General features: G+C 30.6%; 1 protein-coding gene across 5 annotated transcripts in view; it reads right to left on the bottom strand.

Moving 5' to 3' along the window:
- Positions 1-18,780, bottom strand: part of MLLT3 (MLLT3 super elongation complex subunit) — a 270,414-nt gene that overhangs the window by 107,897 nt on the left and 143,737 nt on the right. For 4 of the 5 annotated variants that reach the window (XM_051995415.1, XM_051995396.1, XM_051995406.1 and 1 more), the window contains one exon: positions 5,312-5,455. The exons of the other annotated variant lie outside the window; for it this stretch is intronic. In XM_051995415.1, the coding sequence (XP_051851375.1) occupies positions 5,312-5,455 (144 nt within the window). The remainder of the gene's footprint in view (positions 1-5,311; positions 5,456-18,780) is intronic. 5 annotated transcript variants of the gene reach the window in all.

Below are 18,780 nucleotides of genomic sequence, written 5' to 3'. Positions count from 1 at the left end.
GAATTAAACTGTACACAAATAACTCTCTAAACGTGGCTTCTCTTTTTGTATCTATTTTGTATATGATTGTTCTAGACATACTACCATTCATGTTATCTCTACTGATTGAATATGAGCTCCTTAAATGGATTATTTAATTTTTTTCTCAGAACATATGACAGTTCCTAATATGTAATAGATGTCTAATAAATGTTTGCTCATTATGATAAAGCATAATATAAAACTGACTATGTGTTGCATTCTAACTTTTGTTAAATATACAAAGGGATACTGAAAAAAATAGGTAAAATCTGAACAGGGCAAAAAGTGGTGTTTTTAACATAAAATCTGTAAGAATGCTTTCAATAAATACAAGATTTCTCAAAAGGAAAATGTCGTTTTGAGATTCAGTAACTTCATTTACCTCACTACCATCTCCCAGTTTGAAAGATTATTAGAAAATTTTAAATATTAATGTTTTTAATTAAAAATAAAACATAGTCACCACCTTGTAGTTTCTCAACTTTTGTAAAAAAGCAAAATTTTATCAGCTGTTTTCCTGTAGCTAAAAGAATTATTATTCACAATTCTATCCTTAAGGTCATCTGAAGAATTGAAATAGGCAAGGAGTTGAAATTCTACCAGTCTGGGAAATTTTCTTACTGAAACTGTTAAACAAGAAATGAATATTGAAAATGCTCATTTCTTAAAAACTAAAATTCAAAATGAATTATTCAAAATTCAAAAAAGTATGCAAGAAAGACAAATCATTAAGCTTGAAAATTAATTTTAGTAAATACATAGCATTTATACTTCTGAAATTTCTAAAAATTAAAATTGCACTAAGATTTTTAGGATACCCTACAAAAGATAAGTTACTATTTGCAACTGGTTGAATTTGTGATAAAACATAAAAAGTTGATGGATTCAATAAACCATACCTTGACATGGGTATTTTATGATGTAGCAAATAGAATTTTTTTCAGTTTTTCATTTTATTATTTTAGTGGTATCATCAAAAAATACAATCTTCAAAAGAGCATTTAAATATAGGAAAGGTAGGCAAAGTATCAAGTGGAAGAACTCTACATAAAAGACAAAAAATAACTACAGCAAGAAAAAACTTATTAGGACACAGGTTGAATTATCACTGACCTCAAGTTTATCAAGTATATAATAAACCCATTAGGCACACAAATAGTAAGAAGATTTTTTTTTTTTTAAAGTAAGTGCTTCTGGTATATTTATTTTTGAGTCAAAACTTATCAAGTACTCTATGTACTTAAATGAATCACACATACTCAATCAAATTACCCAACTATTAAATTCAAGTCACCATTAAATTATTAGGTAACTTTTATGTGTAGACAGTAAACTCAAACTGACAAAACAAAAGCAAAAATGAAATCGAAATCTTTTTCAAGATGGAGACAATCTATTGAAAGAATTCAACAAGTATAAATAAATATAATAAGAATAGAATGACAACACTGAGATATGGATGGATGCAGAAAAAACAATTATATATGGATGGTTTTCCTCCAAAATAAATTGTGAAGGACAAAAAGGATTCTGAGAGGCTTAGGTGAAAAAAATCAGGAAATGCAATGTCAATTTTAAGGGAAAACTAGTAAATCAGTTTAGATGGTATGAAAGATGAATTATTGTAAGATGAATTATGAAAAGTCAGAAAAAGGAAAGTGAAAGTCCAACTGTAAAAAAAAACTTTAAATGGCAGACCGAAAATTTAGTATTTTACTATAGAAGCAATAGAGTACCTGAAATTTTTTAAGGATTGGAATGGGAAAGAAGAAATGCTCAACTATGATTTTGGATCAGTTTTCTCACCTTAAAAAATAATTTTTGAAATGGAAGGTACAGAAAAAAAAGAAAATTTCCTAAGAAGCTGATAACCAAGATTGAATGGTGACATAATAGAGAAGAACCAACTATAGGGCTCAATAAGTTCAAGTAATTCAATGCAGATAAACCATATCCATGAGAATTGAGAGAAATAATTACTATGTCATCATCAATCATGTCTGGAAAACTATAGTGAATGGGAGATATATCAAAAAACTACAAAAAGTAAAGCATTCTAATTTTCAAAAAAGGGGAATAGAAAAAGAAAAAAAAAAAATAGAGCCAGGGAGACTTAGTTCAACTACTAGTAAAATTGTAGCATTTTTCATTTAAAAGACAATTAATAACTCCTTCTAGAAAAGGAAGCAATAATCACAAAAGGCTGAGCTTTACCAATTAGAGGTTATGCAAGAGTAAATTTCTTTCCTTTGTCCACAAGGTGAAAAAAGAGTTTATCTACATTTTAGCAAATCATTTCACAGATTTGCCCATAATGTTTTTATGAAGAAAATAAAGAGGAAGTGGTATAATGACAGATAGATTCACAACTGGATGGATGGTTACTCTAAAAGAAAAGTCATCAATGGTTGCTTCTAAACTTGGATATAAATTGCTAATCAAAAATTACACATACACAAACACATCTACTATTTATCATTTAAATGAATTTAATAAAAACATGGTATATGTACTAAATAAATTCATAGATGAAGAAGGAGAAAGAAGAATATGATAATACTATAAAGAAAAAAGAGGAAGGAGAAGGAAGAGGAAAAAGAAATCAACATTTCTATTCACATGAAAAAGAGAATTTAGTGATCTGCCCTATCATTTAGTCAATATGGAGATATGATTTAAAAAATAAAAGAAAAAGAAAGTCACTATAGACTGAATCAAGAGCAAAGTATCCAAGAACTTACATTATATGTGTTCCATTATGGACATTTTTAAAAATTATACTAACTGATGAGCTAGAAGGTGGCAAAAGAAAATTAAGTAGGACACTAAAGGATTCCTGAATCATCTTATATGATAAACATATTTAAACTGATTAAAAATTCATTAATTACTTTTAATATAGTAAAATGGATCTTAAAAATATATAACAAAAAAAATTAAAATGGATTGTATTCCAAAGTTAATTTATTGGTCAAAATGCATATATATATATATATATATATACACACACAGTATTATATACTCACAGTATTATGAAATTCACATATATATATATGAACATAAACATATATATGAATTTTGTAATACTATGAATTAAATACAGAATACTATTAGTTAAATAACCTCACTGAAATTAAGGTAATGAATACAAATATATAAAGAAAAAAAAAGCCTAAAATTTCACTGCCCAAATTAAGGATCCAAAGGAAAAAAAAAGAAAAATTGCTCTAAAGACTATCTCATAATAGAATATAATCTTTTCTTTACCGGTAACTAAATCATATTCAAAAATATGCATTTATATAAGGTATTCAATTCTAAAATTTTTCTAGAAACTCTTGTCAATTATTAATTAGCTTTACTTTTTCAGATATAAGTATATAAGTAATATTATACAAACATACACACACATACCAAGATATATTCAATGATAAAAATAAAACAATTATTTCTCTTCACATAAGGACAATGATTTATATTTATTCTGATTTAATTTGTCATTACTCCCGCTTATAATCATGTCATCTTGTATCATAGTTACTTTATATAAGAGGAAGTAATCTGTCCTTTTACTGGCTACAGAAATCCTGAAATTCTGCAGAAAAGCATTTTAAGTGTCTATGTTACAGAAACAATAAATTCCTTGATATTACCTATCAAGAAAAGCTGGCTATAGAAATCCTGAAATTCAGCAGTACAGCATATTTGTTATATGTTGCAGAAATGATAAATTCCTTGAGACTACCTATCAACAAAAAGCTACAAACTGAAACTACAATATTAGACCCAAACACTTAACAAAATAATGCAATAAAGAAGAAGAATTACTAGGCTATTGACTAATACTAGCTGAAGGATTCAGGCTTTCAAAACAAAAGAATAGAGCAGGTAAAACCCCACCGACCAGTGAAAAAAGGGACTCTTAAACTGTCACATGTTGCTGTGCCTAAGAGATTTAGGAATTGCACCTAGGATTGAAATATGCATCCCAGGTTAGGTCATCTGTCTTCAACTAAAATGGCTCTTTGCTGGGAACACATGAGAAACATGAGCATTTAAAGTAGAGGATGGCAGAGGAAGACTAAGCAGCTAGGTGGACCAGTGAATAAACTGCCAGGTCGGGAGTCAAGAAGATTTGATTCACATTTGAAATCAAACATTTGGTATCTGTGCAATCCTCAAGTAATTTACTTGTAACAGAGAAGAAAATGGCAAGACATTCCCATATATTTTACAAGAAAACCCCAAATGAATTCACAAAGAATCTGACACAACCTTTTAAAAAAAGGACTTAAATACAAACACAGAGGAAGACATATTTGAGTTATCTTAATTAAATGTACTATATGCTTCTAGCAGAGTCAGTAGAAGTAAAATTTTGTTTGGACTACCCTGGATCTCCATCTCCCCAAAAAAGTCACATTCTTTGCTTAAATTTAAACAATAAACCTAAAAGAATGTTTTGCAGAATTAGTTCTAGAGAACAGTTTCCAAAAAAAATGGAGTCTGAGCTGCCATATAATGGTAGAAAGCAGGGGGTTCAGAGAAAAGGCACAAATCAATTTTAAATTAATAACCATAAGTTAGTTTTGGAGTAAACTTGGCTAGGATAAACCATTTGTATATATGAAAGGATATTAGGATTATGTTTATATTATATTCTTCTTTAATCTTACCCTCCCCATCACTGGATTACAAAGGAAGGGTCTATACATTAGAATAGAACCTTCTGATTTATTAAATTATTTATCTTAACCCTGTCTCAATCTCAAAGAGAAATTCCATTTCCTGGCAAGTGACTTCAAACAAATAAAGATATACATCTTTATACATCTCAATAAAAAAATTCAACATAAAATAACATTTTCCAACTATATAATCAAGAACATTTTGGAAAGCAACTTAGCCTTTAGACAATAATTCTTCTTAGTATTAACTTAAAATGAGTTTTCACCCTCACACAGAAATTTTACAATGCAATTATGCTAAAAGGCTTTTTTTTGTGTACATATTTGGGAATTTGCCTTTGGTACAATAAATGTGAAGGACTCTAACCTTACAGAGAGACTGACATTCCATTAACGAAATGTTTACATCAAGTACTTGGTTCAGAATTTTTTTGCTTACCTTCTGCTTCAGAAACAATGCGACAAGATCTAAGCAAAATCTTTCAGATAAATATCAACTGCTTTCAGGAGAGGAGTAAATTTTATTGAATTTTATAATGCATTATAATGCAATCAGTACATAGCATAATGGGATGGCTTTTGACATGAGTAGTAGCACTCACCCCTCCTGCCTTCAGCAGCTTTCTTCTGAAGTCCTCTGTGGGGTTGTTGAAAGTTAGCTTTTCACAACGGAGGTGATTTACAGGTGGATGGCCTTCAAGGTGCAGGAATAAGTCATAATCAAAGCGGACTTTCTTAGGTTCTTCCTGGGGGTTGAAAAATAGCCAGAAATAGAAAGTCTAATAGAGGAAATGGTGATCTACATGAGGAAAAGAGACTCAAACATCTAGCATTCAATCTGTCAAAGTAGGTATTTCAAAAAAGAATGTTTCCATGAATTATTTTAATTGGCATAAGAAATTTAATTAAAGGAATCAACAGCATAGTAAAAACAGAAATTCTCTGTATATTAGTATTCCATGTGCTATTATAAAATTCAGAAGGACTTTTTCCTGAATATGGACAAAAATAAAAATAATAGCAAAGGCAAAATAATCTAGAGTAGGGGTGAAGGAATCCCTAATCTCAACAAGTCCTGTTATCAGGTATATTTTCATATGACTTACTTGGTGGAATTTTAAAAATTCCTTCCATTTCTGTTGTATGATTCTACAGTACCTATCCCTAAAAAACACCATGGATTCAAAAGTAAATTGACATAACTTCATTATTTTTATAAAAAGCATTATTAATGTTAAACAAGATAATATTAAACATAGTACTGAATATTTCAGTTGAATCTTCTCCTACACACTGCTTTTTAAACTTATGATATGGAAATAGAAAATCCAATGAAGCACATTTAAATTTTCACAGAAACAAAATTTTGATACTCCCCTCTCCTTACTTTTATGGAAAAGAAAAGTACTCTACCAGCTATCAAACAGAAATGAGTATCAAGTCTTCTCAAGTCACCAGTAAGAGATTAACAGAAGTGTTTAGAAAATTCCATGGAAGGTTAAAAATGACTCTGGCTACATGTTAATGAAAGGCACAGTTAAAAATGATTAAAAAACAAAAAGATCAGTACCCTGGACAAGGGCCCTATCCTACATCAGTACTGACAAGACACAATAATTTGATATCCTAGCATATAGTGCTTCTGATTTATTTATTATAGGAGCAACATGCAATCTGAAGAATAAAAATGTGGCCCATCATCCTGGTAGTGATAATCTATCATAATAGGCTTTTTTTCATTTTTTTTTTGGGGGGGGCCCACAGGGGCAATTTTAAACACTCTCAAAAGTGACATTTCCTTAATGTAGAAATATCATATCATCTTGTGTCTGTCTGTCTCTCTGTTTCCCAAGATGTAATACCAGGCCAAGGTTGTAAAGAAAAATCTGCATATGTGTATAGGGGATAATGTGTAGAGGACATAGCTACACTTCCAGCATCCTCATTAGATAAAGTAACTAGGCAAGTCTAAATAAGTCCTTCCAAAGATAACCTAAAGAAACAAAATTTAGGGAAATTTCGAGATTCTCAGAATTGAAGTAAGCATCATATCAGATTCAAAGATAAAATTAAAAACCTCAGATATCATCTAGTCTAACTTTAATTTTAGAAACAATTTGTAAATTAAATTTAGCACAAAATATTTTATATATCAAGATAGGCACATAATATTATAGCCAAAAAAAATTTTTTTCATCTAATAGGCTTACATATGAACAAGGAGGACAAATCATTCATTCACTAATAATCAGGGGATACAAGATACTGACCAAGTGGTCAATGTTTTTTTAAAAAATTATTTTGTTCTATACAGTTTCTGGTCATGTTATATGCTAAATAGTGAAAATATTGTTTTATAGAAAAGTAAGTGTTTTCTGTTTTCTAATGTTCCCTATAAAACAAATAAAGGTACAAGCAGTGACTAGGTTTATTTGCAGACAATAACACTCATAACTATCACACAATGTGAAAGGCTCACCCAACTAGAACATCATCTGTTATCAATTCTGAGGAACCAATATTATGTAAACAGAGACCTCATACTTGAATGTTACATGATCCCCGAGAAAAGAGCTCCCTTAAAAGTCCAAAATAAGAATATAAACACGAAACTAATAACATTTTAGAGTCAGAAAACTATGTTTAGACAACATCTTCCCCTTTAACATTTATATAAAACCGAGTAGCTGGAATTGTTTTAAATATACTTGCAGGATAACTGAAGAGAGTATAAGAAATTGCATTTTTCAACTACACCAATTAGTAGGATTTTAAGCCTACAGATGGAATTGAAGGAGTACTGTAACTAGTAAGGTTTCCAAAAGTGTGAGAATGAAATTAAAGAATATAATTTATACATTAACTAAATCAAGAATTGAGGAGATATTGATAACTAATAACTGCATTTCCAATATTTTTGTACTTAAACCATACCATCCCATATTCTTTTATTAATTATCACTGGCCTTCCTGCTAATCTAAGAATAATATACTCCTTCTTGTGATTTGGGTATTTTCATTAACTGGCCCTAATTCAAAAAATGCTCACCCTTTTATATCCCCTTAAAAACTGAGCTAGAATCTCACCACTATAGGAAACCTTCCCAAATATGAATTAAATCTAATGTTTTTCCCCTATTGATTATATCCTATTTCTAAATATTTCTACAATTGTTTGAATATTGTCTCCTCCAACTAGGTTATGAGTTCTTTGAGGAGAGGGATATCTTTCTTTGTATCTCCAGATTTTACTATAAAACCTGGCACATATTAGTTATTTTAAAAATGTGTATTGATTGACCACTGAATAGCTATACAAGTCTCATCAGATAAAAGATTAAAACTGAAGACTTTGAGAATCCCACAAAATGTATTGTAGTATCTACTAAAATGAATGAAAAAAGATAATGTTGATATTTAAAAATGTTGAAACAAAACAAAATATCAAAAGAGTTCAAGTATCTATTTAACTGTAGCCGCTCTCTGCCTGAGTGTATGTGTAAATATTAAGTAAGACTATGTCCTAAGGTCTCAGGATATGAGGAATGTTATTTTAAATAAAAATGGCAAGAAATGGGCCTTAACTATCTAACAATAAAGAAAATATGGATTAATTAAAAGAACAAAAGGAAGTCAATTCTGAAAAGTGTAATTCAGATGAAAAACTATTAATTCTAGGAGTTTCATCTACCATCTTAGAATAAAATCAGTAAATCTACACATGTAAAGTCTACATCAAATACTTAGCTTTCTTAAGGAGGGAGGGAGAAAAGAGAGAGAGGAAGCGATGAAACTTAAAACTCAAAATTAAAAAAAAATTGGTGGCTAATGATTGAGAAAAAATATGAAAAAAAATTGTAAAACGTGAAAAAGGCATGTAGTTAGTAAACATTACTGTCTAGTTTAAGAAAACTTTAAAGAAAAAGCTGTATATAATTAAATATACAGAACTAACCAAAGGTGAAATGATTCCAAATTCTACAGGCCTGTGAACTAAAACAAGTTGTAACTAATCAGAGGAAAATTATTCTTCATAAGCATACATTATTTCAAATCTAACACAGAATACATAACGTATTAAATTTCTACCTATGAGAGATAATAAAATTATTTCTGTACCAATGCTGTATTTTAAGGAACTATAATGAAATGAAGATGACCTTTCAGTTCTCAAAGTCAGTGGACAATAAGGACTACCATACCCTACCAAGTTAGGATTTGGGAGCTTGCTGCCATGAAGTCTTCTGAATAAGGATCAGCTTAGTTAAATATTGAGAGTAGCATTAGAATACCGAAATCAATGAATTTGGTCACAGGCAAGAAAACTATATTCAAGCCTCTGTTTACCTGAGTTTCCTCAATTGTAAAATAGGGATAAGATAGCATCTGCCTCACAGAATTGTAAAGGTCTACTGAGATAATATTTGTAATTTTTTTTAAGACACTTAGCATAGTGTCTGGCACATGTTGAACATTTTATAAATGCTGATTCTCTTCTCTTCCTGGTTCCCTATGTGACAAGTAGTAAAGGGAACCATGTGGCACAAAGTAGACAGAGCTAGATTTGAAGTAAGGAGAGCAGGATACAAATCTAGCCATGGATACTAATTTATGACTGTGAACAATTAACTTAATCTTCATCTCAAGTTTCCTTATCTATGCATTCCAGTGTTGTTAGGATTGAATAAAATAATATTTGTAAAGGACTTTGCCAACTTTAAAATGCTATATGAATTTAATATCATTATCATCATCATCATCATCTTCATCTTCAAACTTTTATTTGGGATACATAGTGAGGTTTTGGTTTTGCGGTTTGTTTTTTTTTTTTTAATTTGGAAATAATGCAGAAGAAAAAAATCCATAATTGATTTTTATTTTCTTTTGAACTAGAAAATAATTGTTTTTGAAAGAATGCTTTAAAAAAAATTACCATGTTCATCCTAGACTATTGGATGAAGAACTTGTATATAACATCATTCACTCCTGTCAAAGATCTAAAGAAAAGAAAATAACTAATAAAACATAGTCAAGAATGCCCTGAAGGAAAAAAAAGTTTTTTTTAACCAAATTCCTAATTCTATATCTATCTTGTAAAGGGATATAAACATTTTAGGAATGAAATCAACACAATTTCACAATCCTCTTGAGTGATGATCAGCAACCTTATGCTAAGAATTGTAAAGAATAATGGTAGACTTTACCCCTGGATGATAAAATCTCATTGTCAACTTCACTTAAAACTTTAGCCAACAAATGTGTCAGTAATGAGTATTACAAGAACCAAAAGAAAAAAAGATACACATATTGCAAATTTCTTTGCAGACTTTTTTTCTTAAGGTCAATCAGTAGAATAAATTAAGTACAAAAAATATAGAGACAGATTATGGAAAGATGGCAGAATGAGTCAGAAAATACCATGCTCTCCAGGTTTGCTCCATAAACACATAAAATATCACCTCAAAGGGAACACAGAGCTGGAAAAATAAATCCTCCTAAAACAATTTGAAAGGACCATAGAAAGAAAAAATTGAACCTTTAGAGCCAGAGATTTAGACTGAGTGAAGTGCAATCTCCAGGCAAAATACACTGAATTAACAAACAATTATCTCTAGGGTAGCACCTGGGTTTCAGGAGTGTTCATCTAGGACGAGCATGGGATCAGACAGCTGAGTAAGGGAAGACTGATGGAACCTCCTTTGTCTCCTGATGCTTGGGGTAGGGGTCCTATAATTCCCAGCCAAGGATATGGGCAAGGGGTATACATACCAGGGACTGCCTGACCTTAGGGAGAAATACAATGTGACTGAGGACCCTAAACAAGGCTTAGGGGAGAAGAACCCAAAACATCAGGCCTACCAATGCTGACCAGAACTGATCGCGAGATCAGATGGCCCAGGAGAAGCATGATTAAAACAAGAAGTAACAAAATAGCATGGCTATAGGCACTATCTGGTGCACAGGGGAGAAAGAAAATTCCTAAAAGTCCCTAGACAGAATTCAGAAAATAACAGTAAAAAGGATCTAAAACCTGGGGCATCCTTAATATTAAATCAGGATAAAAAAAATTGATTACAATATTAAGCTGATAAAAATAAAATACAACAAAAATGAGAAAGCAAAGAAAGGACCCAACCATAGATAACCACTAAGGTGTAATAAAAGATCTGGGTTCATTTGCAAAGGAAAAAAGTGATGTCAAAAAAAAAAAATTCACATCCCATAGAGCAATATTAAATGGTCACAAACCTGGGGGGGGGGGGGGGGGGGGAAGGGAGAGAGGAGTAGAAGAAGAAAGAAGAAGAAGGCGGAGGAGGAAAATATAAAACAGAAAATAAAGGCAATTCAAGAAAATTATGAAAAGAAAGAGTTCTTTAGAAATTGAGATTCAAAATTTTAAAGAAGAAAGTAATTCATTGAAAATTAGAATTTAGGAAAAAAAAAAAGAAAAAAAAAAAAGAAAATTAGAATTTAGGGAGGGGAAGTCAAGGGTATTACACCAGCAAAGTTGCATATAAGCCTGACATGAAAAAAACATGGACATCTAATGAACTAAAAGGTATTTGGGGAGAAAAAAAGTACTAAATGGAAAATCTGATATAATATCCAAAAGAAATATAAAGAAAACATTAAAGAACTCATTAAAGAGGAAATATAAAGGAAAATATTAAAGACCTCATAAAGAAATTAAATGCACCAAAAACAATATAATCTAATTTTTTTAAAGAAAAAATAAATGAAATACAAATAGAAATGATGATAATGGTATTATAATAGTAAGGAGCTTTACTTACAGGATAAGATAAATCTAACCAAAAATAACTAAGTCGAGGGAGGGAATAGAATTTTAGATAAGCTAGATAGGATAGATATCTACAGAGAATTTAAGGGACTAGAAAGAAATACACCTTTTTCTCAGTGGCTCCTTGTACCTTTACAAAGATTGCCCATATAACTAGGACATTAAATTTTTCAGTTAAAGCCAGAAATATTGAAAGCATCATCTTCTAATCATAATGCAATAAAATATAGATTCAAGTGGTTTAAAAACAAATCACAGAAACAATCAATAATCTCATTAAAGATACAACATATCAAAACCTATGAGACATAGCAAAAGAAGTAATCAGAGAAAAATTTATATTTTGAAATGTTTTTATCAATAAAAAAGAGAATAAGCAGATCAATGAATCAGGCATGCAATTAAGAAAAATATTAGAAAGAACAAACTTAAAATTGCCAATTAAACACTAAGTTAAAGGTGAGAAAAAAAGGACCAAATATTTAGGAATGAATTCTATCAAACATTCAAATACCAACTAGTTCCTACAAAACTCCTTTTATGAAAGAAATACAATACTCATAACTAAATCAGGAAGAGTAAAAACAAAAACAAATTAGACTAATTTAATGAATGAATATGGATGCAAAGATTCTAAACAAAAATAGCTAAAAGATTATACATTACAACCAAATGTGATTTGTACCAGGAATGCAGGGATAGTTTACCAAAAGGAAAACTATTAACATAACTGATCTTATTAATAAAAACAGAAATCCTTGATTAAATCAGTAGATGCAGAAAAGGCTTTTGATAAAGTACAATACCCATTCCATTTTTTAAAAAATACCTAAAGTATAGGTATAAATAAAATTTTCCTTGAATTGAAAAAAAGGAAAAAACCCTAAAACTATTAGCAAACATTATTTGTAATGGCTCTAAGCTGGAACCCTGCCCAAAAGGATCAGGTGTGAAATAAGGATGTCCATTGTCACCAATAATATTCAGTCTCATACTGGAAATCCTAGCAATAGGAATAAAAGAAAAAGAAATAGAAGGAATCAGAACAGGAAATGCAGATGATATGATCATATACATGGAATATGGCAAAGGCTCAATTAAAAAGTTAGTTGAAACAATAATTTTAGCAAAGTAACAAGATATAAAATAATGCACATTGTCAGCATTCCTGCATATCACAAACAAAATCCTACAAGAAAAAAGAATTAAGAGCTACCCCATTTAAAATAACTCTGGATTATAAATTACCTTAGAGTACACCTTGCTAAAACTAGGAACTAAATGGAAAAAAAAATTATTTTTTTCAAAGATCTTTTATAGGAATAAAATCAGATTTAAACAACTGAAGAAATATTAATTGTTCATGTGTAGGCAGAAACAATATAATGAAAATGACACGCTTATCCAAACTAATTTATTACCAAAACTATATGGTATAAGCTAAAGAAGAGAAAAGTAGATTGGGGTAAAGAATCTATTTGACAAACTGGAAAGCAGCATCAGAGGTATCATATGCTAACAAACGCTTAAAATGGAAAAAGGACTCTATTTAAAAGGTAACATCATAAATAAATTAGAGGAATAAGAAAGAAATTGCCTTTTAGATGTTACCTTTTAGATTCAGGGATATGAGAATAATTCATGATGAAATGAAGAATAGAGAGAATCATAGAATATTAACCAAACAATACTGATTACATAAAATTTAAGTTTCTGCACAAACAAAACTTACTATACTTAAGATTAGAGTTGAGGTATTTAACTACGAAAATCTTTGCAGCAAGATTTTTTCATAAATGTGTTTTTTCCAAGATATATGAAGAAATGATTCAATTTTTTAAGATTAAGAGCCACTGCCGAGCTGATAAATAAGTGGTCAATTTTCAACAGAAGAAATTCAAGGTATATATGAAAAATACTCCAAATCACTAATAATTAGAGAAAAGAAAGAAAAACAAACTCAGAGATTCCATTTTAAACCCATCCAATCAGCAAAGTATACAACAACAACAAAAAAAAAGACATGCTGGAGATGAGATAGAAAAATAGACATATTAAATAACTGATTTAGAAGTTGTGAATTGTTTCAGCTTTTCTGAAAAGAAGTTTAGAACTTTTGCCACAAAAGTTGCTAACCTGGCCATATGCCATTTGACCCAATGATATGACTACCATGCAAATACCCCAAATAAATAAAAATAAATAAATAAAAAGAAATAATTTCATATAAGCAAAAATATTTATAAAAGTCCTTTTTGTGATGGCAAGAACTAGAAATAAACTGGAAGATGGCTAAAAACATTAAAAAATATGTAATAAAATCCTAGGCTGGGGAATTTAGGAGGTGCAGAAGATAAAGTATCAACCTTTAAGTCAGGAGGACCTGAGGTCAAATTCAGGGACAGCCATTTACTAAGTTGTGTCACTTAACCCTCATTGGGAAGGACGAAAAAAAGGAAGGAAGAAGGAAGAGAGGAAAGAGGCAAAAAGGGAGAGAAAGATGGAAGAATGGAGGGAGAGAATGAGGAAAAGTAAAAGGAAAGGAGAAAGAAAGGAAAGGTGGCAGTAAAGGAGGGAGGAAGGGAGGAAAGAATGCAAGAAGGAAGAGAAAAAGGGAGGGAGAGAGGAAAGAATATTATGCTATTAAAAAAAAGAGGAAAAATATGGTGTCAAAGAGACATGAGGCTGGTTTTGAACTGATGCAGAATGAAGTGAGCACAACTACTATAATAAAGATGTAAGAACAATTTTAAATGACTTAAGAGTTCTATTTACTAAAATATTCTACCCTACTGCTACCCAGTTCCTGACAAGTGAAAGATTAAACATGGAGAATTAAATACAGATTTCTAGATAGGGCCAATATGGTTATTTAATTTGCCTAACTGAGAATATTTTTTTTGGCAAGAGTTTTGTTTTTCTTCTTTTTCTCACCCCAATGACAGTAGCAAAGAGAGAAAAACTATAAATGTTTGCTAATTTGAAAAAAAAAAAAAAGGAATATTGTCTTTTTGTCCTTAAACTCATATTAAGTTGTTGCCTATTAATACTTCTTCAATACCTGAAAAACAGCTATACACATTAGTTTAAGGTGGCAAGTAGCAGAATTTAAAATATAAAATTGATGTAATGGCTATGAAGTTTTCTATACATGATCATAACATTTGCAACTGGATGGAAATTTGGAAATTATTTGCTTCTAGTCCCACATAAGAAAAAGGAATTATTTTCTTGAAGCCTCTAAGTCGCTCAGTGGCTAGAGTGATAGGTTTGGAGTCATTTAAAATCTGGTTTGAAGTCAACTCAAATACTAGCTGTGGGATCCTAAGAAAGTCACTTAACTTTGTTTGCCTCATTTTTCTCTTCTGTAAAATAAGTTGGAGAAGGAAATAGCTAAGCATTCCAGCAATTTTGCCAAGAAATGGGATCACAAAAAAATCATAAACAACTGAAAATAGTTAAATTCAAACCCCCTCATTTTACAGAAGTAAAATATAAAACTGTTTGAATAACTTGTCCAGTCACAAAAGTGACCTTTACCACAAAAACCTACTTTTTCTAATGTATTTCTGTATACAATACCATCACAACTATATTCCTGATTACCTAAACTCCAAATCTGGCATCTTGATTCTCCTTTCTCTTTCCCCACATTGAATCAGTAGCTAACCCTTGTTCATTGTCCCTGTGTCCAATCTTTTAGAGATAGACTCTCTTCCACTGAAATCCCCCCATTAGTGATATCATTAAGTAAAATGATCTGCCTTCTCTGGCAGGGAGTGAATATCTCACTGAAAAGCAATGATGGGTGTACTTGCTAAGAATGCCATAGATTTTTATAGAAGATGGCTTCTAAAGTCTTTGTCCACTATTATTTGAACACCTCTACAATAGAAAATGTAACCTCTCTGCAACTGTAGACATTCTGTATAAGATGCTGAAACCAACAGAAAAAGAAAAGCAAACCACCATCTAGTAACCTCTTTCTAGACTTAGGCACTGGACATTAGACAAAGACTATGATCTGATCTTTATCAGGCTATGGCAAACTAGGAAACAAGAGTTTGGGCTTTGTATTCCAAGGAGTCAAATCCTGAGTCATCTCTTTACACTGAGAATCGATAAATAAAATGTGTCAAATGAAAATTCAAAGCATCGCAGGTTCAGGGAACTAATGATAATAATGTTAACATCAAAATATCTTGGAAAAAAGCATTAGAATTATTTATTCATTTATCAATTAATACATAGATCTTCACCTACAAATACAAGAAACAACTCCATCCTTTTTAAGAGATGGTTTTGAGTTGCTATGGACAAATAAATGAATCAATTGGTGTTTAATCCTCATTTCTTGACTTTCTCTGAACATAGCCATTCTGGTACAAGAACAACATGTGGGATATACACCCTGGTAGATAATTAATTGATAGATTAATTAAAGATTAATTGAAAGATTAGAAGAGAATTAAACACCTACAATTGGTTATTTGTTAGACCCACTATAGAATCTCCTGGAACTTAATATCTATTAAAGGAAACAAGAAATGTAAGCAAAAAGTTACAATACAAAGAGGAAATGATACAAATGTAAGAGAGGTTTAAAAAAAAAGTGAGAACATCATTCAGATGAAGAAAGCAGAAATCACTTCTGGATGGAAGAACTGAAAGACTAAGAGGAGAGGGTAATTAACAATTAAGACTATGAAGAGTAGATAAGATTTCCATTGTTGATCTTGATTAGGACAGCTAAATACCTCAGGAGTGTACAGAGTAGGGGTCTGGATTGAGGAAGATGAGTTCAAATTCAGGTTCAGACATTTTCATAACCCTGCAAGTCATTTCTGTTTCCCTGAGTTTGTTCTTCTGAAAAATGTAAATAATAATAGCATTGACCTCCCAGGATCATAAGGATCAAATTAGATAACATTTGCAAACTGTTTAGCACAGTGCTTGGCACAAAGTAGATATTTTTAGCCACTGTTGTTATTGTTATTAGATCTAATTCAGAAAATATAAAGTATCTATTAAGATCAAGGTATTTTGTTAAACTCTCAAAGAATAAAGAGGAAATAATTTTGCTCATATAATTCCTGACTTTCCTTTGGTAGATAGATTCCCAAATATTTTATGGTATCAACAGTTATTCTGAATGGAATTTCTCTTTGTATCTCTTGCTGTTGGGTTTTGTTGGTGATGTATAAAAATGCTGAGGATTTATGGGGATTTATTTTGTAGCCAGCTACTTTGCTAAAATTATGAATTATTTCTAATAGCTTTTTAGTAGAATCTCTGGGGTTCTCTAGGTATACCATCATATCATCTGCAAAGAGTGATAGTTTGGTTTCCTCATTGCCTACTCTAATTCCTTTAATATCTTTCTCGACTCTTATTGTCGAGGCTAGTGTTTCTAATACGATATTAAATAATAATGGTGATAGTGGGCAACCTTGCTTCACTCCAGATCTTACTGGGAAAGGTTCCAGTTTTTCCCCATTGCATATGATGCTTACTGATGGTTTTAAATATATGCTCCTGACTATTTTAAGGAAAAGTCCATTTATTCCTATGCTCTCAAGTGTTTTTATTAGGAATGGATGTTGGATTTTATCAAATGCTTTTTCTGCATCTATTGAGATGATCATATGGTTTTTGTTTGGTTGGTTATTGATATAGTCAATTATGCTAATAGTTTTCCTAATATTGAACCAACCCTGCATTCCTGGTATAAATCCTACTTGGTCATAGTGTATTATCCTGGGGATGATTTTCTGTAATCTTTTTGCTAATATTTTATTTAAGATTTTAGTGTCAATATTCATTAGGGAGAATAAAGAGGAAATAAATAATAAGGTATAGTAACTGATATTAGCAAAAAAAAAAAAAGGCAGGGGGAGGATTAAAAAAGCATATCACATTCTCAGAAAATGAGTCAAGCAATTTGGCTGAAAGACAGGTAATGTGAAGGAGAATAGCAATGGATAAGATTAGGGAGGTACACAGATATACACTGGATACCTCTGCAATCCAAGGTAAGGAGATCAACTTTATTCATTAAGCAATGAGAAATTACTGAAATTTTATCAGCAAAGAAATGTTATGATCCAATCTACATAAGAGGAAAATTAACCTGATATGAAGATCAAGATATCAGTGTTATGTAGGATGGATTGGAAAATGGAGGAAAGAGAGGTCTTCACACAATCAAAAACAAATTTTAATTTCTTAGCAAAAGTGTCTACAAACTATTATTGACATGACAACTTGTGTAATGCATTCTATCTTAAGTGCTAAAAGTGATATTAAAATATCAGGAATTATCCCTATGACAGTTGTAATATATGCTTTACAAAATGGTGGGGTAGGGTAGAGTATGATCTAAAAAATTTTTTCTTCACCCTAGTTTGGAATAAAAGAAAATCCAGTTCTAAATATGGGTTTCCTATAACCAAAATCCACTACTATAAAGACACATTTCCTAATGACAAGGCTGATTATTGTATACTAAATACATTAAAAGTGTATTTTCTAAACCATTAGAAAACAGGATCTGTGAAGTAGAGCAATTTTGTTGGCAAATAAGAAATTTTTTCTAATGTAGCCTATGAGATTGTAGAAAATTTAGAATAATTCTTAGAAAAGTGTATATATTAATCTTTCTTGTGCAGCATGATAACTGCACAACTATGTTTATATTTATTGGATTTAACATATATTTTAACATATATAACATAGATTGGACTACTTGCCATCTAGAGAAAGTTATACAGGGAAGGAGGGAAAAATTTAAACCACAAGGCTATACAAGAATCAATGTTGAAAAATTATCTGTATATATGTTTTGAAAATAAAAAGGTTTAATAAAAATAGTAATTAAAAATTTTTAAAAAGAAACTCAAAAAGAAAGAAAGAAAAGCATATATAAACTCCTTCCAGCTAAACACCAAACACCAGATATGGTTCATTCCCAGACAAAAATTAAATGGTTCTGGCATTATGATGAGTTGGAAAAATGCTTTAAAAAATTCAAGGATGGAAATCTAACTTCCACTTTCCTTATTACATACTTACATACATACATACAATAATGTTCTCTTCTAAAAAATGATTCTTTGGAGGCATTAGTGTTTTTTCCTCCTCAAGAAGATTAAAAATCTGAGGGAACAAAAATAAATTAAAAATCTCACCTAATCTAGTAACTTACTTTTTGATTAAGTGTAATACCATACATTATTTCCAGGGGGAAACAAAGATAAATTTGATTTAAAA

The sequence above is a fragment of the Antechinus flavipes genome, chromosome 1, assembly GCF_016432865.1.
Source record: "Antechinus flavipes isolate AdamAnt ecotype Samford, QLD, Australia chromosome 1, AdamAnt_v2, whole genome shotgun sequence".
Taxonomy (NCBI): Eukaryota; Metazoa; Chordata; class Mammalia; order Dasyuromorphia; family Dasyuridae; genus Antechinus; species Antechinus flavipes.
The sequence above is the reverse complement of the archived record's forward strand: the minus strand, read 5'-3'. Positions and strand labels throughout refer to the sequence as shown.